The 27368-nt window shown below is 55.8% G+C and overlaps 1 protein-coding gene across 1 annotated transcript; it reads right to left on the reverse strand.

The window, feature by feature from the left end:
• Positions 1 to 23391: 23391 nt before the first annotated feature.
• Positions 23392 to 26723, reverse strand: Enpp7 (ectonucleotide pyrophosphatase/phosphodiesterase 7). Its single transcript, XM_047542751.1, has 5 exons — positions 26471 to 26723; positions 26041 to 26186; positions 24441 to 25067; positions 23615 to 23912; positions 23392 to 23486 (listed from the first exon to the last, which is right to left on the reverse strand). Exons 1-5 carry the CDS (start codon positions 26721 to 26723, stop codon positions 23392 to 23394), a joined length of 1419 nt encoding a protein of 472 aa, XP_047398707.1.
• Positions 26724 to 27368: the final 645 nt, after the last annotated feature.

Here is a 27368-nt window from a genome sequence, read left to right on the forward strand (position 1 = left end):
CCAGGCCCTGGGTTCAATCCTCAGGACCCCAAACCAAAAAAAAAAAACAGACTCCTAAGCAGAGCACTTTGCCCTAGGCCCCTCAGTTTTTACTTTTTTGTTTATTTATTTATTTATTTATTTTTTGCAGTGCTGGGGATTGAACCCAGGGCCTTGGGCTTGTGAGGCAAGCACTCTACCCACTGAGCTAGATTCCCAGCCCTGGCCCCTCAGTTTCTAACTGTTACAGCCCTATCTTTATTTTTTAGAAAGTGTTTTGCTGTGTTAAGATGGCTGACTGTCTACCATGTACGTTATTTACCTTGCTTTGGAGTTTTTCCTCTTTGGGAAATTTGAGCTGGCGAAGTTGAAACTCTTTAACTTTGTCCTTATGAGAATAATTCCCAAGTAGGAATATATATATATATTTAAATGAATGGCTTAAATAGAGCAAAATAGTTAAAATAGATTGCAGCTTTCATTTTCTGTCGTTCTTTCTCTTTAAGGGCATGAATGTCAGCACACATAATCCTAATCTTTGGCTACTTGTGGCAGTGGTCTGCAGTGCACTCTGGTCTGTTGTCCTTTGATCCTCCTTGTTTAGCACCTGGCCTATCAGGGCACGAGTCCCCAGGGCACCTCTCTGGAGTCCTCACTTGGTGCAGAGCTGAGTATGCCTCCTCAGACCGGTAAAGACATGAGGCTTGTAGATGACATGCGTTAGATTCACCCCAAGACAGTGTATTTGTGATTTTTAAGCCCTTGAGTTCAAAATCAAGGGTGAAATTCAAAATCAGCTTAAAAGGCCCTGGTAAGCTGGGTGTGGTGGCGTAGGTCTCTAAACCCAGCAGGTCAGGAGACTGAGGCAGGAGGATCGCAAGTTCAAGGCCAGCCTCAGCAATTTAGCAAGGTCCTAAACAGCTTAGTGAGACCCCGTCTCAAAATAAAACCTAAAAAGGTCTGGGGATGTGGCTCAGTGGCTAAGTGCCTCTGGGTTCAATTCCTGCTATCCCCTGCCCACCCCCCCTGCCCCAGCCTCCACAAAAGGCCCTGATGACATTCAGTGAGGGGTGGTGGGTGCTGAGGTGCCCTGGGTAGGAGGGGAGATAGCTTTGGTGTTTCTGGAGGGTCATTTGCCAGTGTGATTCTGGATCCTTAAGACCACACATCCTCTGGTTAGGCAATTCCAGTCCTACAGGAGTAAGAAAAAATTCCCAAATGCCAGTTACTCTGTGTGATTTGTGCATTGCAGTAGAACTTACAAGTGAATCAAGATGCAGCTCGGTGTCCATTGGGGTGGTGACTTTGGTACAGCCATCTGTGCCTCTGAGGGGAACAGCTTCCACAATCCTTAGAACTCAGGTTTGAGATCTTTCAAATGATGTGGTGTTTAAAATTCTTCATGTGTTGCAGGGTGTGGTGGTACATGCCTGTAATCCCAGCAGCTTGGGAGGCTGAGGCAGGAAGATCACAAGTTCGAGGCCAGCCTCAGCAACTTAGTGAGATGCTAAGCAACTTAGTGAGACCCTGTCTCTAAATAAAAAAATTTAAGAAAGGGGCTGGGGAGGTGCCTCAGTGGTTAAGTGCCTCTGGGTTCAATTCCTGGTAATAAATAAATAAAGAAAAGGAAAAAAAATTTCATGTGTGATGTTAGATTTAAAAAGATGTGTTAGGGAGAAAGCTACAGCATGGTGCTATGTTATAAAACATTGTGTGTGTGTGTGTGGAGGGGGTGTGCATGGAAAGAAAGAACAAGAACCCGAAGTGGCATTGCTGAGGTGTGGGATGGAACTAATTCCCCTTTCCTTCTGGCACTCATCTGGATTTCCTGAAACTTCTGTGATGAACACATATTGCTCCTCTGGTGGGAATTTCTAAGCTCAGACACTTAAGTTGGGACAGGTGGACTGGTGGGGCCAGAGCGGTGGAAGACAAAGCTTCAGACTAAACCAGGTAGAAATGCTGGGGGTGGGGTGGGGGTGTCATCCAACCAGAGGAAGGAAGCTGCTGCGCTTTGTGTTTGATTCATGCCCTCACCCCATCCTGGGGGTGGAGCCCAGGGCCTCCCAAATGCTGGGAGTGCTGCACCCCAGCTCCCACCTGGGGATCTCCACTCTGGGAGGCGGCATGAGCATGTGGCCAGCCATAAGAGAAACTGGAGGCTGGGGGTGGCTCAGCAGCAGGTGCTTGCGAAGCATCGTGCCTCCCCACCCTGGGTTCCATCCCACGACAGCTCGACCCCTGTGGTGGTGGTGACAGTATGCACGGTGGCCCAGAGAGCTGGATCCGAGAAACTTACTTTCACAAATGTAGATGAACAAAAGGCACCTCTTCACATATTGAGGAAGTTCCAGGGTTTTTATGCACAGGCACCAATTCGAGGCTGTGAGTGAAATTTGCAAAAAAAATTAAAAAAATAAAAATTAAAAAAAATGCATAAAACAAAAGAGAACCCTGGGAAAGTCTGCACCTGGATGAAGTCTGCCGCACTGGAGACGCTGGGATGAAATGCACACTACACTGAATCCTAACAGACACCGTTCAAGACATTTTGAAATAGTGGGAAAAACTAAAAAAGTTGAAAAGAAGAGTCCTGGGTAGCTGAGTGGTAGAGTGCCTGCCTAGCAGGTACCCTCTGCAAGGCCCGGCTTGATCCCCAGCACCTAGAAGAGAAGGGGACGGGGTGGGTGAGGAAGAGGAAAAGGAGGAAAAGTCCCCTGAGGAGCAGCCTTTCGACCAGCGGCCAGCGCTGGAATCAGAGCCACGGCCGCATGCATGCTAGGCGAGGCTCCACCACCGAGCTAATCCGCAGCCCTTAAGAAGAAAACTGGACAAGCCGTAGGAGCGTGTCCCGGGACCGATCATGGCAGTGGCGCGGAGGGCTCCCTGGGAGCCGGCCGGGCCTCATGATCGTAACCGCATTCCGGAGTGTCCATTGCGATCAGTAGCTGTGGCTTCCTGTGGGGCTTGGCGCTCCTTGGAGAGGACGTTCCCACGTGTCCGCTATGTGTCTCTGCTCTTCCTCCGCCTGTGCGGTACATGAGCGACAGTAGCGACATGAGGCCCCTATCGCATGCCCAGCTCCCGCAGCCTCCAGCGAGGGATCCAGGCCCCGCTCTCTGCTCTCGGCAGTGTGGCGGAAGCACTTCTGGTGCTGAGCCAACAGCACCTTTGGCGTTTCCCTATCCTACCGGGCACGTGGTTATTCCCAACCAGTCGGTAACTTCCCTCTTCCTAAGGCAAACGCGGCTGTATCCATTAAAACCCTGGCACGTCCTTCAGCTGGAAGGAGCAGACAGATGGCCCTTAGATGCCCCCCCCCCTTTTTTTTTTTTTGGTACTGAGGACTGAACCCAGGGGTACTTAACCACTGAGCCACCTCCCCAGCCCTTTTTCTTCTTTCTTTTGAGACGGCGTCTCGCTAAGTTGCTGAGGCTGGCCTGGAACTTGCCATCTCCCTGCCTCAGCCTCTGGAGCCCTGGGGTGACAGGCCTGCGCCACCTCACCTGGTGTGTAAATAGCAGATTTTTAAATGAAAGTTTCTGCTGTTTCCTGCGTGGTATCACCTCTCATGTCCAGTCTGCTCACCTGAATTTTCCGCCACAGGGTTCGGACTGAATGGAAAAACAACTTTCCTGCTAACATTTCAAAATTTACTTTTAGGAGACTTGAGCACGCCTAATTCCAAATCTGGCATTACGATTTGGGGTTCAGTTGAAATCCATTTTCTTTTGTAAAGTCCACCAAACCTTCAAACAAGTGTTTACAATGTACTTTTTAATTTGGTCATGAATACACAAACGAGCAGATAAGTTCTAGAATTTATGGATCCAGCAGGAGCATGAATTGTATATATTTTATTAAAAAAAAATACAGTGGAACAGTTTTGGAAATGCCATACACTCACCAAAGTGAAGACTGCGCCAGTTTTCCTTAGATTTGGGGTGAATATGAGTCTCGTTGCTGACAGTCAACTCCCTGACCAAGAACGGCTCACCCCTAAGGTGCTTGTGACCTGGCAGAAGGTTCCTATCAGTGTCTTTGGTTCAGAAGATTCCTGAGCTTGTCGGTCTTCTCTACTCTCAGATGAAGGGTGTTTTCACACGCAAGCATCCTCTGAATCGTTTGACGAGGGAAGTTTCTGTCTAGTGCAGAGAGGTGGACAGACTAGGCGATAAAACTTGATGGACCACTCGGTCAACCTTTAGGAAACAAATAATAAGGCTGTACGCTTTACAAAATAAAAATTAAAAAAACCCAGATGGATTAAAGGTAAAATTAAAAAATAAACTCTCTTAGGAGAAAATATACATTTGCTTAATTATGGGAAGTCTTTTGTGAGCATATGCAAAATCCGTTTCCATTAAAGAAAAAGGTCTGAGGTGCTTAAATGTCCACAGGATAGAAAACCACTAAGGACAAGAACAGGGACAGGTCACACCTAGGAGGTGTTCTTGCCCACAGGCTGTTGGGGTGGGTGGTCTGGGGCCCGGGCAGTGTGCTCCTAAGGACGGCATGGCGGGCAGCAGTGGGGCTCTGGAGAGCCCTCGTCAGACCTGGAGGCAGAAACAAGGGTCTGTTTCTATGTCAGGAGCCAGGAGCTCGCCCTCTGCTGCCTCCACCTCACAACCCTGTGGCTGGGCTGGGGCCTTGGAAAGGAGGGATCTAATGGCCCTGCTGCCGGCCCCGAGTAAACAGTTCTGGTTAGCTGCAGCAGTGGCAAGGCCTGCAAGGGACGGAGAGTGAGATGCCCAGGGTCCCAGCAGGACCCTGATGCATGGTGGTGCCCGCAGAGCTGGCCACAGACGGGCTGGACATGCCGGGCTGCAGAGTGCCTGGCCCCAGGGTGGGGGCAGCCCGTGTCTCCTGCAAAGTGGGGCCTGGGTTCTGGGGCCAGTTGAGCTGGATTCGAGTCCTGGTGTGTGACTCTGGGGAGCATCTTTCAGCATCTGGAGCCTCTGTTTCCCATTCCACCACATGGGCAGATAATAGGGTGGCCTCCTGGACCACTGTGCAGGTTCAGGAGACCCATGGCCAGCAGTCAGCCTCCGCCAGGGTGAGGGCTGCTGCTACGGCTGCTGCAGTTGGACCTTGAATATGGCCAGCCACCCTCTGGACGCTGCAGGTGACACCTCCCCAGGAAAGGTGAGGTCAGATGGGGCTCCTTCAGGGTCTGAGGCCTGCCGTTCCTGTCCTGGGGCACAGAGAGGTGCCCTACCTACTGACAAAGGGGGATGTTTGGAGTAGGGGGCTTTGGGCCCAGGAGGCTGGATTCAGACTCCAGGGCTGCCAGCGTGGGAGGGGCACTGTGGAGAAGCACCCTGGGGTTCGTTGCTTCAGGCCGCGGAAGCCACCAGCAGGGACCTGGATGGCAGGGAGGGGGCTGTGGGGCTTGCCTGAAAAGCAAACGGTCTTCCTGATTGTAGACATAAAACACATCCCTCGGAAAGTGCCTGAAAACCCACGTGGAGCGGAGAGCACCCAGACGGGAAGCGATATTCGCATGCGACTTTTTCTCCCTGACACTTTTACATGGATGATATCCCATGTGACCTTTATCCTGTCTTCACTCAACAGTGCGTCCCCAGCACGTCCCCAGCACGTCCCCCTGTTGGTGCAATTCCTCGTCACCCGCCTTTTAGTGACCAGATGATGGATTCGTATCACTGTCAAGCTCTGATTATGCACGGGGGCCTGTGACGACCACTTCACACAGACGTCCTCTGTGGTGGCCTGGATCTGGAATGTCCCCAGAGGCTGGTGTGCTGCAGGCCTGGCCCCCGGTGTAGCAGTGTCCAGAGGTGGGCTTTGAGGGGGAGACTGGATCACGAGTCTCTGACCTCACAGGGGACAGTCCTGTGACCGGACTCCGTCTTGCCCCTGGTCTTGTCCTCTCCTGCCTCCTGGCCCCTCTGAGCTGAGCTGCTCTCCTCCATCTCTTCTGCCGTGATGTTCTGCCTCACCTGGGGTCCAGAGCAGTGCAGCTAGCTGACCTTGGGCAGAAGCCTTCGAGACCACGAGTCTCCTTGAAGCCGCTCATGCCAGGTGCTTTGGTCGCAGTCTCATTTCATACCTGCTTTATATCAATCCAAGAATCAGGCAAAATTCTCACTTGCATTTTAGAAATGAAACCTTAAGGAGATCAAATAACTTGCTGTGTTATTTTGCTATTGCTGCTGTGACGAATCACTACACATTTAAAATCATCTTCAGTGAGAGAAACGGTGGTCTCACACTTGCAGAGGTCAGAGCCTGATCCGGGCCCCCCTGGCTGACATCAGGGTGTGGGTGGGAGCCCTCTTGTCTGTTGCTTGCTCTTTCCCAGTTTCTTAAGTTTGCTTGCCTCAGCCCATGGCCCTTCCTTCATCTTCCGGGAGCCACGGTGTCCCTCTGACCCACGGTGTCCCCTTCATGGCTCTGACTCTGACCACCCTGCTTTCCTCTTTTTCTTCCCCTGGAGGAACAGGCAGATTTCGTTGGGAAAGCAGCTGTGCATTCAGGGAGAGTGCCGGCCGGCTCAGGAGGGATGTCTTTTGGGGAGAGTGTGTTCCTTTTGCGAGGACCTTGTAATGACCAGGGCCACCAGGTGGCCTAGCCCCATCTCCTTCTTGACGTCCTGAATCTAAACACATCTGTGAGCTCCCTGTGCCCTGAAGGTGGTTCAGAATCAGGATGGGACATCTCTGGGGACTATCTTCCTGCCCATCACACTAGTCCAATGATACAAGACGGGCGGAGAGGCCAGACTCCTCCCCACCCTCCGACTGTGATCTAGCCCCTCTGCCTTGTCAGCGGATTCCAGTCACGTCAACAATATATAACTAATGCTGCGTTGAACATATTTGCATACAAAAGTATTGTAGTCTCTCTTCTGTCCTCCCTCCTTCCCTCCCTCTCTCCCTCCTTCCTTCCTTCCTTTCTGGTACATGGGATTGAACCCAGGGGTGCTGGGCCACATTCCCCAGCCCTTTATTTACTTATTTATATATATATTTTTTCATATTGAGACAGGACCTTGCTAAGTTGCCCAGATTGGCCTCGAGTTTGTGATCCTCCTGCCTCAGCCTCCAGAGTAGCTGGGATTATATCCCCTCTGCACCTGGCACATATTCTCCATTTTTTTCTGGCTTTTTTTTTTTTTGGTACTGGGGATCGAACTCAGGGCCTTGTGCTTGCGAGGTAAGCACTCTACCAGCTGAGCTATCTCCCCAGCCCCTATTTTTTAAAAATATAATTCACTAACATCGACTTCACCATTTCAAAGTGTGGAACTCAGTGGTTCTAGCATATTTGTAAGGCTGTGCAATCACCATCACAATCAATTTGGGAACATTTTTGCTAATCCCCAAAGAATTCCTGTATCTATTAACAGTCAGTCCACACTTCCCTGGCCACCAGCCCCTGGTCACCAACTCTCTTTGTGTGTCTGTGGATTGTCCTGTTCTGGACATTTCATACAAATGGAGTCATACAACACCTGACCCGTGTCCGGCATCCTGCACTGAGCCTCCTAGCGTGGGGTCCTTGACTCCTGTTTATGGCTGGATGATACTTTGTTGCATAGATGGAGCATGTTTTATCACCTCGCCTGTCTGCAGGTTGGGCTTGTTTCCACTTTGTAACAATTGCGAGTAGTGCGCCTTCTCCCTCAGCTTCTCAGGAACTCCCCTGTGCCCAGGCCCATCCTCCCAGCTTGGCATTGCTTGGCAGCCTCTGCTTTTTCAGTGCTGGCCACCCTGGGTGTGGGGTGGTAGACCTTTGTGGTTCTGATGTGACCCCCGCCCCCTAATGTGCACATGTCCTTTCTCAATGGAAAGGTTTAAAAGTGAGAAATTTCACATAAAATTTCAGATTTTGTCATCTCTTGAAAAATGTGCCACTTAAAGACTCACCAGCCACAACATTACAGAATTAAGTAGGACTTCAAGGTCAGCCAGCCCAGTCCTTATCAAGGCATGACTCTTCCTGAATATTTCTGAACCTGGGACCAATATATGCTTTGATACCTACAGTGACTGGAAAAATTCCCTTTTTTTTCATATATTAATAAATGTCAACTTGGCTTCAAAAAAAAAAAATGTGCCTGTGGGGACGGATGAGTTCCCCGTGTGGGCTCCTGCCACTCCCGCTGCTTCTGTTCTGCTGCCACCTGTCATTCTGGATTTAGGTACCCACCAGCTCCTGGCCCCCAGTGGCCCCTGGGGGTGGGGTTCACTCAGACACGGGCGCTGGACGCTGCTGGTGCCCAGCAGGTGCCCAGTGGGGCCTGTGTGTTGCCGTTCTCTCTAGTCTTACAGGCCCCGGGCACTGGTTGAATAAGCTCTCCATCAAAAATCAGCTGCCAGCGGTGATCAGGCGCGCAGTGATTGAACTGGGGCTGTCCTTCGTGGAAACCTGTGCAGGACAAGGGTGGACAGCAGCTTTTCTGCTGGGTGAGCTGTGAACCTTGAGGGGGAGGTGGACACCACCAGCTGGCTGGCAGGCTCCAGCTCATTCTCCAGCCTGGGGACACCGGGAAGCCACTGCCAACCTCCGGGTGTTGGTGGGAGCCCAGGGGCCACCTGGGAGTGGCTGGCTGTCCCAGGGCAGTGCATGGTCATGCCCACTGACTCCCCATTTCCACCTGGATCAGACCAACAGACCCACCAACTCTCTGGGCACTGAGACAGCCCACGGGAGGTAAGCACCCTGCCTGTTGCCCACCGTGTGCCTGCCTGGCCATTGGCTCTGCTGCCTGTGGGGTGCTGGCTGGCCCAGAGTGGGTCGGAGGCATCTGGGTTTCTCCAGCCCCTTGGACGCTGACTTGCAACTCGGAGATCAGCAGCCGGAAGCATTGTTTGTGTCCCCATGCTTTGCCTGAATTGGCCCTGGTTCTCTTGCCCTTCCCACTGTGGTCACCTGCGGGAGGCCTCTGCTGGCTGGGGAGTAGCGGCTGCCCAGGAACTCCCCACTCCTCTGGCCCTGCACATTGGTGCAGCCACACAGTTCCCACAAGGCGTGGCCCACTCCTGGACGGGGCTCTGCCAACCCAAGCGGGAGTTCCCTTTGATCTCACAATTCCCAAGACGTGCAGAGAGAGGCCTCCTGCCCCGAAGCTGGCGGCTGGGAGCCAGGAAGGGGGCCAAGGCCAAGGAGGGGATGGCCTGGGTACATGTGGGCACTTCCAGGTCCGCCACCTTGAGAAGGACCAGTTTGCTTGTGGAGGGGGTCTCCTTATCTTAAGGGTCTTATCTCGAGTCTTGGGGTCTAGTGTGATTTCCATGTCTGTGGCAGCCTCCATGTGGGTGCATGGTGCTTCATGCATTTACGAAGAAGACATTCTAAATGCACTCATGCATTGTTTTCCATATATAACAAAGTAATATATACTCACGGTAAAAATATATTTATAGCTGGTCTTTTAGATTTTTAAAATATATTGTGTTTTCCATACATATTTAAAAAGTAACATATGCTCGCAGAAAAAATAGTTTGTGAGATTGGATGTAACTCGCGGAAAGTGCACAGATCTTAAGGAAACCGTGTCCGTTTCCACCTCCGTGTATTTCTGTGTCACCGCCGGATGGAGCTCCTGGAGAGGGCCTGTGGGCCCTCGGGCAGCTGCCTGCCCTCTGCTCCTGGCACCACGGCTTGTGGGCCTGTTTCAGAACATCACATAGGTGGAATCATGCAGCGTCTTTTCTGACTCATCTCACTCGGCGTTAGCCTGTGAGATTCCCAGATTCACAGAATTCAGGTTTTTTTTTTTTTTTTTTTTTAACACAATAGTGCTTCTCTGGATGTGTCTACCACAGGTTTGCTCATTGGACCGTGGTGTTAGGCCATATCAGGATGCTGCTGGACAAAACCTCCTGGGGCATTGCAGCTGTTCCAGATGAGACATTTGTGGGCTAAGGGATACATCAAATTTTGGTAGGGAAGTCGAATGGCCCTTCCAAACCTCTTGCCAACACCCATGCCCTCCAAAGCTGGGCAAGAGTGCCTGCTTTAATCTCCGGTTCTTGCCAACACTACCTTTTATTTGATTTAAAAACTGTCGCCATAAAACGAAGATCTCCCTTGATCCGTGTTGCTTTATTACATGTGGGGCTGAAAGTCCCTTCCGTCCCAGGCCTCGACCCTCCTTCTGCCAGGACAGCCGTCTCTGCTGTGTTTGTGAGCACTCCTGCAGACGAAGGGAATCAGGGCCACGTGTTTGGAGGCACGGAAAGGACATGATTTTAAAACACAGGCGAGTCTTCCGACAGCGGTTTCAAACCCAGCAGTGCCACCATGCCGGTCCTTTCTTTGTGGGCCTCAGTAGTGCAGGGAGCCAGACCCAGCGGCTTCAATCTGATCTCCGTAACTGCTTCAGAAGAAAAGAAACCCGGGTCCCCTTCGCGGCTCCCACCGCGCGCCTTCCCTCCCAGCCCAGACCTGGCGTCCCTCCTCACCCCGCCCTGAGGTCGGCTGTGACTTGAGTTGCCTGAGCTGAAGCCTCTGTGAGTGTCCCCCACTCCCGGAAGTTCAGCGCGGGGTGGAGATGGCGTTGGGGAGCGGGCAGAGTGCGTGAGGCTCTGCCAGGCTGAGGGCGGAGGGGAGCAGGCCGTGCCGTCTGGAAGGCAGTGGCTCTTCCCAAACAGGTGGTGGCCGTGGGTTTGGAGGGAGGGGAGGGCTGGGCGGAGCAGGAGGAGGGGCGGGGTGGCCGCCCCAGGACTCCCGGGCACGTGGAGGTGGGGGCGCTGGAGTCCTCTCTCCTGCACAGCAAGGCTCCTGCCATCTGTGGTCAGGTGGCTTTGCACGTTGACTTGAAACTGCCGACACCTCTGCCCCCCAGCTGCTTCGGGAAGGCGCGGTGGCTTCGGGCCGGTGCGGGGACTTCGGAATGGTGTGGTGGCTTCCCACATCCTTCCAATTAATTTTCCGGCTCCGTGGGTCCTGCAGCCTCCTCTTTCTCGTTCCCCTGTGAAGTGTGATGGTGGGGATGTTTTAACACTGGGTGGCTGCAGGCTGCACCCCGGAGCTCTGGGCGTCTCAGCAGAGCCGAGCCCAGGGACCAAGTTCCCGGCACCCCCGCCTCCTGCCATCCGCTGCCTGTGTGTGTAAGCAGAGTGGGTGTGCATGCAGTTCACACAACCCTCTGTGCCGACAGTTCCTCTGTATCTTGTGTACGTTATACTCACTGCATTAAAAAACATCAAACGACATTTGTTAAACCAACCAGAACGGAGCAGCGGCTGGTCCAGGTCCCGCGCAAGCTCCCTGCCTAGGAGTGAGATGAAGGCAGGGTCCTGGTCCTGGAGGAGTGGACCAACCAGCAGACGGACCGCCCGTGGCCCGCTTGACTTGCAGAGTGACCTGCGCAGACGCCAGGCAGGTTTTCTCTCTAGGTTGCGGGACGTACATAGAGAGTGTGCCTCTCTGTCATTTGTGAGTGCAGTCGGTGGTACTGAGTACCATGGCACCCTTTGCAGTGGTCACCACGTCCATCTCTGCGACCCTGTCATCTTCCCTCACGATTCCCAACCCCGGGGAAGCGCACCTGCTTCCTGTCTGTGACAGTGGCTGCTCTAGGGTCCTCATGTAGGAGGGCTCCCACAGGATTCACCCTCTGCATCTGGTCATTTCACTCAGCTTGACGTCCTCAAGGGTCACCCCATCCTAGCAGGTGTCTGACTGTCCTTTGTCTCTAAGGCTGGAGGACCAACAGCATGTTCCATGTGGGGCACTTCTGCTCCTCGGCCGTTGGGAACAGTTCTGCCGTGGACATGGTGTGTGCAGACCCACTCGGGTCCCAACGTGTATTGAGTTAGTTGCTGACATTCCAAAACGGGGAGATTTCATCCCTTGGAAAACCCAGCATCCTGCTTCTCATGGAAATAGGGTGATTGAGCCACATCTGATCACACGGACTCCTGAGGACCAGCTGCTTCTTCCGGGAGTGGAGACCTTCTGTTCCTGATGCAGATCCCACCCTCCCCGTGGTCATCCAGATGCGAAGGCCAGAGGTCAGTGAGGTCTATTACTTACTTAGAGTTGCAGTTAAGAAAAAACGCACATTGCTGCTCAATTCACCATAGCCAGATTGTGGAACCAACCTAGATGCCCTTCAGTTGATGAATGGATAAAGAAACTGTGGCATATATATACAATGGAATATTACTCAGCCATAAAGAATGATAAAATTATGGCATTTGCAGGCAAATGGACAAAATTGGAGAATATCATGCTAAGTTAGATAGGCCAATCTCAAAAAACCAAAGGAAGAATGATCTCGCTGATAAGTGGATGATGATACATAATGGGGTGTGGGAGGGGTTAGTTTTAGGGTTAGAGTGAGGGTTAGGGAGGGGGGCAAGAGTGGGGGAAGGAAGGACTGTATAGAGGGAAAAGAGGGATGGGAGGGGTGGGGGGAAGGGGAAAAATAACAGAATGAATCAACCAACATCACCCTATGTAAATTTATGATTACACAAATGGTATGCCTTTACTCTATGTGAAACAACATGTATCCCATTTGTTTACAATAAAAAAAAAGAAAAAACGCAAATATTTTCATTACCTATGTCTTTATCAAAAATGGAAATGCAGCAGGACCTGAAAACAGTTGGCACAGTCCAGAACTGCCACCGTCCCCAGGAAGATAGAAGAGCAAGTTCGCTGTTCCCCGGACTCCAGAAAGCACAGCCTCCCTGGATTGGACTGCTGGCCGCTGCAGCCCCGAGACGGTGAGTGTGGGTTGTTTAAAGCTGCCTGGTTTGTGCTACTTCGTTGTGGCAGCCATGAAACCAGCAGAGTGGGGAGCAGGTGTGTTCCGGGGATGCAAGGGTGGCGTGGCCCCAGGAGCGCACCCACAGCCGGCGCCTGCCACGGGCGAGTGTCTGTGTCCCTCCAAAACTCGTGTTGAGACAGCCTGGGTGCAACACGGCCACCGGGGAGGCTGCAGGAAGGGACTGGCCACTGGGGCCGGGAGGGCTTCGCTTTGTGGATGGCGTGGTGGCCTTAGGAAAGGCTCCGGGCAGTGAGCCCACCCCTTTTGTCCTCCGGCCTACCATGTGAGGACGCAGCATTTGTCCCCTCTGGGGACCTTCCTGGAAGCAGGGAGCAGCCCTCACAGGACTGGTGCCTGGGTTCTGGACATCCTGATCTCTAAACCGCGAGGAACACTTTCAATGAGTCGTGGACCACTGGGCCTGTCGGTTTTGGCGCCGAGACAACACCTAGTGTTGAATTCTTTTCTTTCGGCTCCTCGCTTGCCTTTGTGCCCAGGTAGCAGGGCAGTGATGTCATAGCAGAGGCCTTGTCCTCCCTGAGGGCAGTGGCCACACGGTGCATGCCCACCCATGTTAGCCAGGAGGAAACTGCTCACAGAGCGTGTAGTGATCTGCCCAGGGTCTCGTAATCACCGGCCAAGCTGGGGATGGAGCCCGATAATAACAAAGAGAGCCAAGTGGGCGGCGATGATTAATGGCTCTCATTCTGGGTGAGCATGGCGAGACCTTTGCTGTGAGTCTTACTTTTAAAAGCCATTGCTAGGTCCAGATAGCCCCTCTTTGTTGTCAGAGTTTGTGGTTCTTTAGAACAGATGAGAATCTTTTCTTACGCTTCTCCTGGTCATTTGACTTTCTTAGCAGAATGGACTCACTGGAGTTTCAGAGAAGCCGATTCCTTTTGAAGATGACGGACAGGAGCGCCCTTCCTTCGTACATTCTTAGGAGTACCACGGAAGGGCTGGGGTGGCTCGGTGGTGGAGCACTTGCTGAGTGGGCTCAGGCTGTGGGTTTGAGTCCCCGTGCTGGGCGGGCAGGGGGAAGCCACGTTAGGAAGCCAGTGACCAAGAGCAAAGCTGGAGTTGCAGTCTTTTTGGGTGGGTCCCCTGCAGGGGTGTGCACCTGGTCTGTCCCTGTGTCAGGACTGAAATATTTACAAACTGCCTGTGACTCCCCTTCCAACACTCGTTCAGCTAAAGCTTTCATTTGTGGTGCTGGGCCCCAGAGGGGTTCTCGTGTTTGTTCTTCGCCTGGTGTCAACAGCTGTAATTCCAGCAACTCGGGAGGCTGAGGCAGGAGGATGGTGAGTTTGAGGCCAGCTGCAGCACCTTAGTGAGACTCTGTCTCAAAATAAAATGAAGTAAAACGGGGTGAAGGTGGAGGAGCACTGGGCTGGCACCGTGGGAGCCAGCTGAGCAAACCCTGTCCTGAGCGGGGAGCTCACGGCCGCCATCCAGGCTCCCTGCTTTTATATTTGCTTTTGTTTTTGGGGTCCCAGAAATGGATTTTTTTTTTTTTTTAACGAGTGACAAAACTCACAGGACACAAAATTTACCATTTTAGCTATGTTAAAATGTACAGCGCAGTGGTGTGTGATACAGCCGCAATATTCTGCTACCGTCCCCAGATTGTCTTTGCCTGTGTCCTTTAGGCAGCCGCTCCCGTCCCAGCCTCTGGCAGCTGCCAGTCTGCTTTCTGTCTCTGCTTTTCTGTTTCTCATGAGTGCGGTCAGACAGCGTGTGGCCGTTGGTGTCTGGCCTCTTTCACGCGGCACCGCGTTTCCAGGAGCGACCACGCTGTGTCCTGGCAGGACGGCAGGATCCGTGGGCTGAGTGGTAGTCTGTGGTGTGGCTGGACCACGTGCACGGATCCAGGCCTCTGCTGACAGACATGGCTGGTCCCTGTCCTCGGCTGTTGAAAATAATGTTGCTGTTTGTGCACCGGGTTTTGTGTGACCGCTGCTTTTCGTCCTTCTGGGTTTCTCTTAGGAGAGAACAGTGCACTGCTTCCCTCAGCAGCTCCTCCATTTCTCGTTCCCAAGACCCGCGAGGGTTCTGTCAGCCACGGCCTCCCCAGCGCTTGCCCTTTTCTGTCTTTAAAACAATGGTAGGCGTCCCAGTCAGCCTGAGGTGCGTCTCCTGGCGGAATCGCTTTGCCTTGCCCTGATGTCTAATGACGTCAAGCGCCTTCTCCTGGGTTTGCCGGCCTTGCTTTTTACCAACTGTGCGATGGTGGGCAAACCCCTCCCTTCCCCTGGGCCTCGGTTTCCTCGTTGGTCCAGCTGGTCTAGGTAAATGACCAAACAAGGCCCCTGAAAGAGCGCTGGAAACATTATCCCCCTCTGGCACCGTTGCAGGTTGATGTGTGTGTGTGTGTGTGTGTGTGTGTGTGTGTGTGTGTGTGTTTAACCACTAAGGGTACAGAGTATCCAATTTCCAGTGTGTTGTCACTGGAAAAAGTGTGTTAAAAAATGAAACCAATCCTTACTTTGTAGACATAAAACCTGCCATTTGTCCTGCTTCCCATGCCACCCAATCCTCAGTGAAAAGCCGAACCCAAAAACTGCTCTGCACTTCGAGATAAACCAAAAATCAGAGGTCCCAAATGATAGGCCGGGACTTCCTGTGAACCTGAACTCCGTTCAGGGAGAGCTTAGCTGTGACTTTGGTTTTTCCTATCATGGGTTCTGGTCTAGGATTAGCAGGATACGGTGGTAAGGTTGCTGCTGGCCCGTCAGGACAGGTGGTGGGAATTTGATATTCTGGGTTCTTGTGATTTTTTTCTCTCTAAATGCTTGTTGGCTTTTTGCCAAGTATTTTAAATTACTCATCAGCTCCAGAGTCTGCCTCCTATACTCTTCGCAAGAAATTTTCCCTGAATGCACCTGCCTTGGGTTTTCCTTGGGTAACTCCTCCCGTGTGATGCAAGTGAAGTGCAGCTGGGGTGACAATGTGATCCACAACACACAGTTCAAGGGCAAGTTCCTGCTCCTTCCCTCTTCCACCTCTGGCTCTTTCCATTTCTTCCACAGAACTTGACTAATACAAATATTTTATGGTTGGAGGGAATTCACTGACCATCCACGCAAGGTCTCTGCCCTAGGAACATGCACATAGTTTAAATGTAAAATGCTTTTGTTCCAGTGTTTAGCAAATTTGTTTTGGAAAGAGTGACTGATGGAACCAGCATGAATACATTAAAATTGTGGCAGCTGTTTATTACATATGTAAGTTAAATTTTTGCAGGGTTATACCTCTTAGTGAGAGCGACGGGGCTGTGTGTTTTTCAAATGGCTCAGGTGTCCTTGGATAAATATTAGTATCAGAACCAATTCCATTCCTGCTTCTTCATTTATTGGTGTGGACTCTGGGAGACCTGTTTACATAAGTTCACACACGGTGGTGGATAGTTCTGTTAGAACTGTCACTCTGCTTTTTGAACTTTGGAGATTGAAGCCAAAAGCCATACACATGATCCTTTACCCAAACCACCACAGAACTCTTGGCCTGGAGGCTCTCCCCACTAGGAGCCGGGCCCCTTGGTTTCTTGTTCCCCGGGCTCTGCCTCCCTCCTGCAGCCATGTGGGGTGAAGGGTTATGGTTTAATGTGATGTCCCCCACAAACCCATGTGTGAGAAAATGCAAGGTTCGGAGAAGTGATTGGGTTATGGCCTTAACCTAATCGGTACATTAATCCCTGGTGGGATTGACCCAGTGGTAACTGGAGGTGGGGGGTGTGGCTGGAGGAAGTGGCTCACTGGGGGCGTGGCTATGGGGTACATATCTTGTATCTGGCTCTGCTTCCTGATGGCCCTGTGAGCTGCTTCCCTCAGCCATACCCTTCCACCATGATGTCCTGCCTCACCTCCAGCCCCGAGGAACGGAGCCGGCCTTCTATGGACTGAGACCTCTGAAACCCTGAGCTCCTAAGTAAACCTTTCCTCCTCTATGTTTGTTCTGGTCGGGTCTTTCAGTCGCAGCAGCGAAAACGCTGACTAAAACAGAAGGTCTCCTCCAGAGGCATCCCCAAGGTCTGCAAGTCTCGGGGTCCAGCTCCTGACAGGCTGTCCAAGGCCCCTTGGTCTGGGGCCAGGTGTCAATGGCTACACTGACACCAGGCCCTAGGGGTAGGAGTGTCGGGCGATTGTGGGCAGGAGTAGAGGGCTCAGGAATGGGTGAGGGTCGGGGAGTCTGGGGCGGCTGTGCTGACCTCTGGTCGCTAAATAGGGCTAGTGCCCACTGCTGCGACTGAGGCCACAGGTCCCAGGGGTGACCCAGGAGCACACAAGGCAAAGGAACCAGACTTGGGTAGTCACAGAGGGTAGGGGCGACTTGTGTCTGATGCGCATGTGTGGACCTGGGTGCACTATGGTTTTGAAGCCTGCTGCACCAGCAAACCCCAGGGCAGGTTACAGCGCGCTGCCCGGTGTCCATCCTGAGTGTGTGTGTGACGTGCAGTGTGTGCAGCTGGGATGCAGTGTATACGCATCAGCGTGTGCGGTGTGTGCACCGGGTGTGCGTGTGTTACCTGCCTGCATGTGTGTGACCTGCTTTGTGTGTACATGTGTGTGCCTGTGGTGTACGTGGAGTGATAAGCTGTGGTGTGTGGGGCGTGCGTTAGAGTTGGATGTGCACTGTGCACGGGGTTCCCGCGTCGGTTCTGCCCGCACCCCAGCTCTGGGCTTTGCGGACTGCGGTGATGGTTGCAGCCTCAGCGCGGGAATGTGGGAAAGTCGCGCCGCCGACCGATCAGAGCGGTGGGTAACCATGGCAACAGATGCTCCTGCCACCCCGCGCAGCAGGGGGGCCACCGCGCGCTGCAGTCGGTGGGCGTGGGGGAGGGGAGGCCGCGGACCCCCTAAGACACCCGCAAGGAGCCCTGCTCCCCGTGAGGCTCCCCTGGCGTTAAACCCCTCTTGGGCCCACGCGGAGAGCGTTCGCCCGTCTGCCCTCCTCATGCGCTGCTGCTTGCCCGGGCACCAGGGAACCTCATTCAGGTGCCTTGTGGCCTGCGGCCGGGGCAGAGTCTCTCCTGTGAGTCCACTTATTTGCAACGCGTTTATGGCTGTTAGTTGGGAAGCCCCAGACATGGTGGTCGGCTGCCAGCATCCCGCTTACTGGCCACGCACCTACCGGTCCTGAGGATGGGGAGACCGCAGCCTTAAGGGGCCCTGGGAGGCATCTCAAGCAGAGTTGTTCTGTTGTGCGCATATACAGATGTTCCTTCTGGGTCCCCCCAGAAGACTCGAGGGACCCCTGACTTGACCTGGTGGAGAACTTAGGTTGGTATCAGCAAGTAGCACCTTGGGGGAAAGGGCTGTCCAGGTCTCACCAGAATGAACTGTGCTCCCTCCCATGGCCATCCAGAGCCATTCTGGGCCATGACCTTTGTAGCCCGTTTCACCCCAAGAGCCCGGGCGAGAATGACCTTTATCAAGTGTGGGATTCTAGAGTGTGGTGCCCAGGCGGCAGCGGCTAGAGACCAGTCAGAAATAGACTCTCAGACCACCCTGGGCCTGCAGATTCAGAGACGTGTGTGCCTGTGTGTGAGTGTGTGCATATGCAAGCCCAGCATCTGACCCAATAGGCTAACAGACGGTTGAGCTGTGCCAAAGTGTGACCGCTGATGTAGGGTAGCCTTTGTGCTAAGCGCAGGGCCACTGTACCCCTTCCCTCATGGGATCCCAAGAGAGACCTGGTCCTGAATGTCCTCATTCTCAGAACTACCAGTTCACTTGGGGCTCCATCCAAGACTGGAGCTGACTCTCGGTCTGCCTCAACTCCCTCCCCCAGGCTGGATCTGAGCAGCTCTGCTGCGGCTGCAGAGGCGCGAAGGAGCCAGAGGCAAAGACGGATCCGAATTCCTCTCCGTACATCAGAAGCTGCTTGAAAAAGCTTCACGAGGTCTTGAGGAGCGCAAGAGCGCCGCCTCCTGGTGACAGCGTGCAGAGCCGGCTCCAAAGGGGCGGGGCCCCCTGACAAAGGGGGCTTTATGTGTCCCTGCCAGTGACCGCCACCCACAAACCACCAGCTCAGCCGCGGATGTCTCGTGTGTTATGCCAACACCGGGACTAGTAGATGATGCCCAGGTGTGACTTGTCCCCAGTCATCTCGCGGCTGCAGAATGCATGGCAGACGGTTTTCTCTGGAATCTGCTTCGGGTGGTCTGGTACTGGGCTGATGGTAGACACTTGACACATTTCTGTCCACAGAGAGGCTGGCAATGCCCTCCAGAAACTTCCTGCAGGCCAATATTTCTCCTTAAATGAACTCATTCTGTTACTTAATTTTATTTTTATTTATTTATTTTTTTCTTTTGATGTCAAGTGTTACACAGAATTGGTGAATTTTACTGTGTTTAAGAATATATTTTTTCTCCACATCTTTTATTGGTGCACGTTACTTAATTCTAAAAGGGAGACAATTAAAAAAATGGAAAATCAGTAGCAGTAACGCAAAATTGAAAGTGACCATAAAATCAAATACATGATAAATAAACATGAAGTAACATTTTATTCTTTTTCCATTGCTCTGAGCCTTGGCCTCCATCTCACCGCACAGGAGGGTTGTGAAAGACTCCGGCTGGATCACCTGTTAAAGAAACAAGAAGGGTGAATTTAAAGGGGGAGGGGACTTTCTCACTATTTGATACAAAGTATTTGTCAGTCTGTCTTTTCGGACCTAAGCAGCTTGTGAATGCTAACTCGTATGGTCATGGGGGCCACCCTAGGAGACAGGCGCTGCTGAGGTTCCTGATTTCACAGATGAGGCCCAGAGGCCCAGAGAGATGCACAACTTGCCCAGAGCCATGGAGCTGGTGAACTTTGGAGCTGGTGGGAGCTGAACTTGAACCCAGGACATGCTGCGCAGGGTGTGCCTCCACACACATTGCACGCCCAGAACTGCAGAGATGGGAAAACCAGCCCCCGTGGGCAGCTGGTCTCTGCCTGTGTCCTGACACAGGAGGCTTGTCAGAGGTACTGTGGGACAGACAGATGATTTCCCTCCGTCCTCTTTCCCTTTTCTGATTGAGAAGGCCAGGAGTGAGTCTTTAAGTACCTGTTGGCCCAGTCCCCAGAAAGCAGACTCCAGAGACCCGTGCAAGCCTGGCGACCCTGGGTGAGTCAGGTGGGGCTTCTTTTAGGGACTGGGGTCGGTGGGGCTTTTGCCTGCCCCGTGAGTGTGCGCCCCTTCTTGGTTGTGAATACAAACTCTTGTCTCCTCAGCCAGGTGGGCAGGCTCAGGAGGGCCAAGACAGGAGCTGGAGCTGGGCCCATCCAGGCAGGGCCCCAGCCAGCTTCAGAGCTGGTGTGGGTGGGCAGACTGGCCTGGGTTGGGGGGCCGGGGCATGGCAGCAGGCAGGGGGGATGCTGGTCCTGGGGAGGGCAGCCCTTCCAGGAAAACTCCTGGACGTGGGGTCAGAGGCCCATAAGCCAAAGTGCAGGGCTCTCGGGTCTAGGCAGGACAGCTCTGGGCAGCCGGAGTGCAGGTTGGGATGGATCCTGGAGCCTGGGGTGGTGGTGACGTCACAGGCCCAAGCCCGAGACCCAGGGAGAACTCATAGGTGGAGGCAGGTAATCTGGACAAACACGCCCTTCTAAGACTATGGATGGCCTTGTCACAGGAGAGTTACTTTTGAGAGGGACAGACTCGTTTGGCCAACTTGGCTTGAGATCGTCCCCTGGCTGCCCTCCACTGGGCACCTGCCTTCTCCGGATGAGAGCCGCATCCGTGGGTAGCGCAGGGAGGTGGACATGCTCTATAGTCCTAGGTTTCAGGTTAGGAAATTGGGGCTGGGGGAGATGTTGGCTGTGCCCAGTGCCACAGCTCCTGCGTGGGGGCCAGGACTGGAACACGTCTGTCCTCCTTGAAAGCCTGGCTCTCGAGAGACAGTTTTGGATACAAGCCCTCAAGGGGGCCCGTCTGCATCGTGTGCGGGAGAAAGCACCCCCGTCGCTGGCTGGCCGCTGCGCCCCGTACCCCGAGCCCATCAACACGGCTATATTTGTTGTTCCCACCTTGTTGCTTTTGCTGAACGCCTTGGCTTCCAGACAACACTGCTTCCCTGTCGGTTCACAAAGAGCCTCCTCATTCCGCTCCTTTCCCAGCGAAAGCCCACCCTTGCTCCAGGACTGGCTGACTGTCCAGCAGGGCCTGCCCTCAACGAGAATGAATTGCGTCTCCTGTTTGCCAACCATCCTAGGGAATTAGCGATTTATTACATACGGGGCCAGTTGCTAGACTGCAGGGAAACCAGCTGCCCGGGGAACACAGTGTCCTCGTGTTGGCCACTGTGAGGGACTAGTCCCTTATTCCCGGGGGTTCGTTCCGGGCGATCGTGGTGGAGGCTCAGAGCCTGAGGCTGGAGTGGTGACCAGGGTCCCAGGGTCCCAGGGTCAGTGGCAGCCTCTGCCCAGCAACCAACCCTCAGGCTCCTGTGCACCCCAGTGTGGCCACAGATGGCAGTGCCTCTCCGGGGGCTGGGAGGACCAGGGCACTTTCCCAGACCTGGTTCTACGGCTTGCAGACCCCGGAGAGAGAAGAGCGCCCCTGCTCCACCCCTGCCAATCTTTGCCAGCTCCTCTGTGTGGGCCTGGGCACACTCAAGTCACAGACGGGGACTGCGCGGGACATTCCTTTTGACTGTGGCAAGTACTCCGGGCGCCCCTTTGGAGAAGGAAGCTGGCCCCAGGCCAGCAGCCCGAGCTCCAGACTGGGTTTGCCCGCTGGACTGGAGGTGCTGAGCTCCGGAGCGGGAAGTCAGCGCTGAGCCTCGCGCTGCGGACGTTGCCCCTGCAGCCAGCTGTGGGTGCTGGTCCAGCCTCGTGTCTAGGGACCTCGTGTGGCCGCTCCAATCGATCATGGGGGAGCATTTGCACCACAGACTGGGGTGGGTGCTACAAACCAGGGCTTTTGTTTTGGAGAGTGGTTTGCTAGCACACCCGGGTCCCTGGGGACCCCTTCCCTGGGGATGCGCATGGAGGTCCGTGACCTCTCTGTCCCTTGCCTGTGAAGTATTGGGCCCCCTGTGGTTCTCCGGGAGAACAAAGGGCTGTTCTGTGGATGTGCTGTGGGGATCCCACGTGCCCCTCTCTGTGCTGAAAGACTCACTCTGGGACCTGAACCCCAGAAGCACAGAGGGGCCCGTGTTGTGGTCCACAGTACTTAGGACCGGTTTTCAGGGCTTGAGAACTGTTCAGACACAGCTCTGTCCCTTTCCACTGGTCAGCTCATGTGTCTGGCTCCACCTTCCTCTCCTGCGTGAGGGGCTGGGCAGAAGGCTCTTCAGGGTCTCTTCCAGCTCTGACGTGGCTGCGAGTCCCCAGCCCCCCATCTCCATCCCCCACCCACCACAGACCTCTCCCCATCCCTCCTGGGAACTCCCCTTTGCAGCCACGTGCCACACCTCCTCCGTGGGCCACCCCCTCCTCTGTCCTCTGACCAGGGGCTCTGGTCTGGTCCCTTGGCCTGAAACCCCATCATTATGCAGACAGGCCTGTTCACTCCACCGCCCACACCGGGCTAGCTGCCGGCTCCGAGTGCGAGCTAGCCACTGCTTTACCAACACAGAACCCGGTCCTGGGCCCGCCCCTCTCCGGCATTTTCCCGTCTCCAGTGGCTCTGCCTGTGGGACTGGAGCCTCAGCCCACCCTTCATTTGTCCCTTATCTTCGCCCCTCCCACATCATCTCCCCAAGGGCCTGAACGCCTTGCGTCCCGACGGTGTCCCTGGTCTGTCCTCTTGTGTCCTCTCCACCCCGCCACCAGGATGCCCTGCCTGGACCCCGGCTGTGCCCTCCTAACTGGCCCTGGCTATCGCCGTGTTCCTGCCCCCAGCTCAGGGCATCGCTTACTCATCTCTGTCGGGCAGGGCCTGGCTGAGCCCCCGGGCAGCAGGTGAGGCGCCTCCCAGCCCGCCGTGCCGCTCGGGCTCTGCGTCCAGCACACGCTCCTTCCTTCTTTTGGAAGCATGCCTCCTCCTGCAGGCCTTTCCCTGGCCCTTCCTGGCCACCCCCAGCCTAGACAGTTGCCGCCCACCCCTGCTTGTGGTCGGTCCTCTCTGCCCGTCCCCCGTCCCTGTCCCTGTGAGCTCTCTGGGGTGCGGGTTCGCCCACTCCTGGGGCCTGCCCCCTCCAGCCCCGGTTGCACACTTCAGAGTGCATGGCTTTATTCTGCTCCACCGAGGGCCGCGACTGCAGGGAACAGAGAGGCAAGGTGGCGTGTCACTGGCAGGTGGGGACGTCCCGACGGGGGCTGGCTCCTGGGGCACTGGGAGCCTGACCCTGCAGCGCCTCTCCCAAGAGAGCTCACTCAGGTCGTCTTTGGGGCCGTGGAGTTGAGATGCGAGGGGCAGCGTCTGTGGCGGGAAGCGGGGCAGCAGGGCTGGGAAGGGGGTTGGCTTCTGGGGAGCGTGGGGGCCTGGACTTTGCTGCTGTTTGCTCCGTGATGTCCTCCAAGCCTAAACCCAGTGGCTGGAAGCACCCTCTCCGGGTCCCAAGGGGTCTCCTTGGTGGCAGCCAGGCTGGTGGAGTCACCAGCTGGGAGGGGCCAGGAGCTCTGGTCAGGCTGCCGAGGTGCATGGGGGGTGTCAGGGTGGGGAACAGGGACTTGCGCATCCTCCCTCCTCTTCCTTCCCGGCCTCTGACCTTGAAGTGTGGAGGGGTATTATGTGACCTTGGCCAGAAGAATCAGGGTGCCCAGCAGTGCCGTCATCAAGGGGGGCCGGCCCTTTGGCAGGAGAGCAGACCCCGAGGACTGTTCTGGGAGGGAGGGAGGGAGGGGTCACATGTCACCCCAGCTTCCAGCTGTCCCCACCAGCCCCCAGACTTCCTCCCGCGCCATTCCCCGGGCTGTGTGGGTGGCCAGGTCAAAGGGCGTGCAGGCCTACCTGTGCGCACATGCCAGCCTGGGTCCCTGGACGGGGACGGGGACGGGGACGGGGATGGGGAGGGTCGCCCTCCCTCGCTCGAGCGGAGCATGGGCCTCAGGGTGTCGGGGTTCCCGTCGTTGGGTTCGGGCACGATGCCCAGCAGCTGGCACATGAGCTCATACACGTGCACGCTCTCGAAGGGCTCCACCTCCAGGCCCTCCTTGAAGCTGGGGCCCACAGCCCGGAAGATGGTCTTCATGTCCAGGTCCTTGTTGTCGAAGCCGTGCTCCCCCGTGTTGAACTGGACGTTCAATCTCTGCAGGGAGTGGGGGTCTCTGGTCCTTGCTGGGACCACAGCTCTGGGGAACCCCCTTGCCCTCTTATTGGCATCCCTGGGGTTGGCGCCCAGGTGGGTAGATGATGGTGGGAGGGCTTCCAACGTGGGTGGAGGGACGCTGAGGCTCAGTTCCTCTGAATTCCCAGACCACAGAGATGGACCACCCATGACATGGCCTTGGCCTGTGGCTGGTGAGGTAACTGGAGACCCCTGGGGGCTGGGGCGGCCAGCATGGGCCTGGGCTGGGCCTCCTTCAAGGGGGCCTGTTGGGGACGCATGCTCAGCGGCCACCCCCCTGGAACTCCTCCCCTTCCCCACGCTCTGCTCCCCTTCAGATGCCCTTGCCCTGTGCCCGTTCTCCCCTGTGGCTGGGCTGCCCACGCCTGGCCTGAGCACACGTGGCCGGGCACTCTTGCTCCGGGTGCACGGTGAAGGGCGTGCCCCCCACCCCGGGGATGGGCCGCGTGGAGCTGCCCGCCGGGAGGGTGCGTGCGGCAGGGGACTCACCCCGTGGATGACGTAGCCGGGGTCGCTGTACATGAGCAGCGGGGCGATCCTGGGGTGGCCGGCGTAGTGGAAGTCCTTGGGGAACTCCTCCTTCCTGTAGACGTGCAGCCGGGGGTGGGCGTCCTTGAGGACCTCGTGCACCCGCTGCAGCCGGCCCTCCCTGGGCGTCAGCATGCCGTTGGGCCCGTAGTCCAGGAGCTCGAACTCGACGTCCCGGAAGGTGAAGTTGGGGAACTTGTGGAACTCCACCAGGTCGCTGGCGTTCTTGTGCACGGACGTCATGCCGTGGTCGGATGTGATGATCAGGTCCAGGGTGCCGGCGAGCTGGTTGCGCTCGATGCTGTCCCGGAGGTAGCCCACAGTCCGGTCCACCTGCCTCACCATCTCCTTCCTCTCCGGGGACTCGGGGCCGTACCTGTGGCCCGTGGAGTCCGGCTCCCCGAAGTAGAGAGTGACCAGAGCCAGGTCCTCCTCCGTGAGCCACTGCATCACGGTGTCGATGTTGGCCCTCCACTCCTTCTCATCTTTGTAGTTGTGCAGGATGCCCTCCTTCCGGCTCAGCGTCACCGCCGTCCCTTGGTAGGTGACGTTCCCACCGGGGTAGAAGAAGGAGCCGGTTTTCAAACCCTGCCGGGGCAGGGCAAGGTGGCGTTGAGACCATAGGACCCCGCTGGCCCGCCTCGTCCTGTGCCCACGCACGGGTTTGTTGGCTCTCTGGGCCCTGCTCCTGCCTGTGGCCTGGGGCTTTTGACTTTCTGAAGTGCCCTCATTATTTAACCTGTCATCGTGCCCTGTCATCCTCACGTCCTGGGTCCCTGTCACGAGCCTGACCTGCCCAGAGCCCTCCCTGGCCCTGCAGCCCAGCCTCCCCCGGTACAGGCAGGTGTCTGTCCATCTGTCTGTCTGGTGCCCTCCTGGTCCTTCAGCCTTCCATCTAGTCACTGGTCTTCCCATAAATCGATGCTGCTTCCTCTGTGGCTCCGTCTGGCCTCCTGCCCTGGCCAGCAGGCCCGTCTGCCAGTCCACTGCCCTCCCCCAGCCGTTCTTGGCTATGGCTCGGGCACCCTGAGATGGCAGGTCCTCTGCTCTGGCACTCTGCTCTTGAGCAGCTGCAGGAGCCTGAGCCCCGTGTGGACAGGCAGGAGGTGACCTAGACGCATGGAAGCCGCCCACAGGTAGGCCGGGCCCTGCAGTTTCCTCTGTGCTCACCTTGAAAACCTCCCCTTGAACTTGTTGCCCAGGAGCGGCACCTCTGCACCGGGCAAGGCGGGATTCCTGGCTCAACACGGCCACTGCCTCCCACTCAATCTGTGACCTAAGAATTCAGCTGTCCAGCCCTATGAGGACTGGGGGTGCCAAGTGGATAAGCCAGGTTGCTGGCTGCTTCTGTGGTGAGTCCTGCCTGTGAGCGACCCTCCCCTCAGGACCAGCATGGAGCCTGCTGCTCAGCTCTTGCCAAGTTGAGCCTCAGGAGCCTGCTTAGCGCCCTTCTGTGCCTGGACTCCAGGCAGGGTGTGGGCTGGCAGTGGCTCCCACACTGTCCCAGCCTCGCCTGCCCTGGCCCTGCATCCCCCAGGGGGTCCAGGTGGGGCCTCATTACCTGCCTCTGGGCTGTGATCCAGATGGGCACGCTGCCATTGTCCCACCACCTCTGGATGCCCAGCGTGGCGTGGTAGGGCAGCTTCACCTTGGTGGTGAAGTCATAGAACATGTTGTGGACGACCCCGTGGTTCTCGATGTATTTGCCTGAGGGAGGAGGAGGCCGCAGGGCATGGAGGTGAGTCCGGGGGAGAGCCTGGCACATCCTTGCACTCGCCTCCCTGAGTGCCCCAGGCTTGCCACCCACGGGTCTCTGCTTAGCAAGCCCCCTGGGAGCTTTATTTGCACTTGGTCAGGTGCCTCCAACCGGGAAGGCCCTGTAAGGCCCTCTTCGCAGCAAGACCTCTCTTACCTTTGGCACGTGCGGTGCCTGGGCACCTGGCGCCTCTGGCCCTGCCTGTCCCTAGGCCCTGACCAAGGTCAGCACTCACCGGTGACCAGCGTGAAGTGGCAGGGGCTGGTCTGGGTGACAAACGCTGGGGTCATGTAGCGAGCTTTCACCCCATCTCGTGCCATGGCATCCAGGTTGGGGGTCTCCACGTCCTGGTCGTAGTTCCAGCGGAAGCCATCGAAGGACACAAGGAGCAGCTTATTCTGGCGGTCCTGTCCACGGAGGGGTGCCCCCACCCCCGGAGCCAGGAGGGTGGCCAGAGCCACGGCGAGGAGGGTGGCTGAGTGTCTCATGACAGGTTCTCCAGAGGGACAGGTGCACAGGGCACCTTGTGCCCAGGAGAGCAAAGTCCCAGGGTCAGCTGGGCTGTCTTATCGCGTGCTTCTTCTGAGACAGGGTGGCACACGGATGAAGGCGGGAAGGCTCCTGGTTCCGTGTGGCGCCTCTCAGGGGGACCCTCTCATGTGTGGGCTGCTGGGGACCTGAGCACACCCTCCCCTCACAGCGCCCTGGTCCTCGCTGCGCCCTCTCTGTGCCTCAGGGTGGTGGGGTCCTACACACCACAGAAGGCGGCCCGCTGCCCCCGGCAACTCCAGCTCGCTCAGACCCCAGGACGTGGTGGGGGAAGCGTGCTGCCTCTCAGCCAACCGTCTTCCCAGTGAGAGCCTGTGGGGTGGGCGCCCAGGGCCTGGGCCAGGACCCAGCCCAAGGCCGCCCTCGACCTGGGGATCTCCGGCCCCGCCTGGAGATGGGGCTCCTGAGATGGGACAAGTCAGATACCACGGTGACCTGGCCTGGGGTGGTGGCTGTGGGAGTGGCAGACGTGGCTGGAATAAGGTGGACTCTGGAGGTTTTGAGGGAAGTACTTGCTGCTGGATTGCGTGGGCACCGGGGCTCTCCGGAGAACACCGCCACTTCAGTCTTGCTGAACGGCAGAA

The sequence above is a fragment of the Sciurus carolinensis genome, chromosome 3, assembly GCF_902686445.1.
Source record: "Sciurus carolinensis chromosome 3, mSciCar1.2, whole genome shotgun sequence".
NCBI lineage: Eukaryota > Metazoa > Chordata > Mammalia > Rodentia > Sciuridae > Sciurus > Sciurus carolinensis.

Excerpts from the sequence above, each read along its gene's own strand:
- Enpp7 (XM_047542751.1), bottom strand. The coding sequence starts at position 26,723 with ATGAGACACTCAGCCACCCTCCTCGCCGTGGCTCTGGCCACCCTCCTG. Across the intron at positions 25,068-26,040 it reads GGATCACAGCCCAGAGGCAG|GGTTTGAAAACCGGCTCCTT; the intron begins GTAATGAGGCCC and ends CTGCCCCGGCAG. Across the intron at positions 23,913-24,440 it reads CCGGCTACGTCATCCACGGG|AGATTGAACGTCCAGTTCAA; the intron begins GTGAGTCCCCTG and ends CACTCCCTGCAG.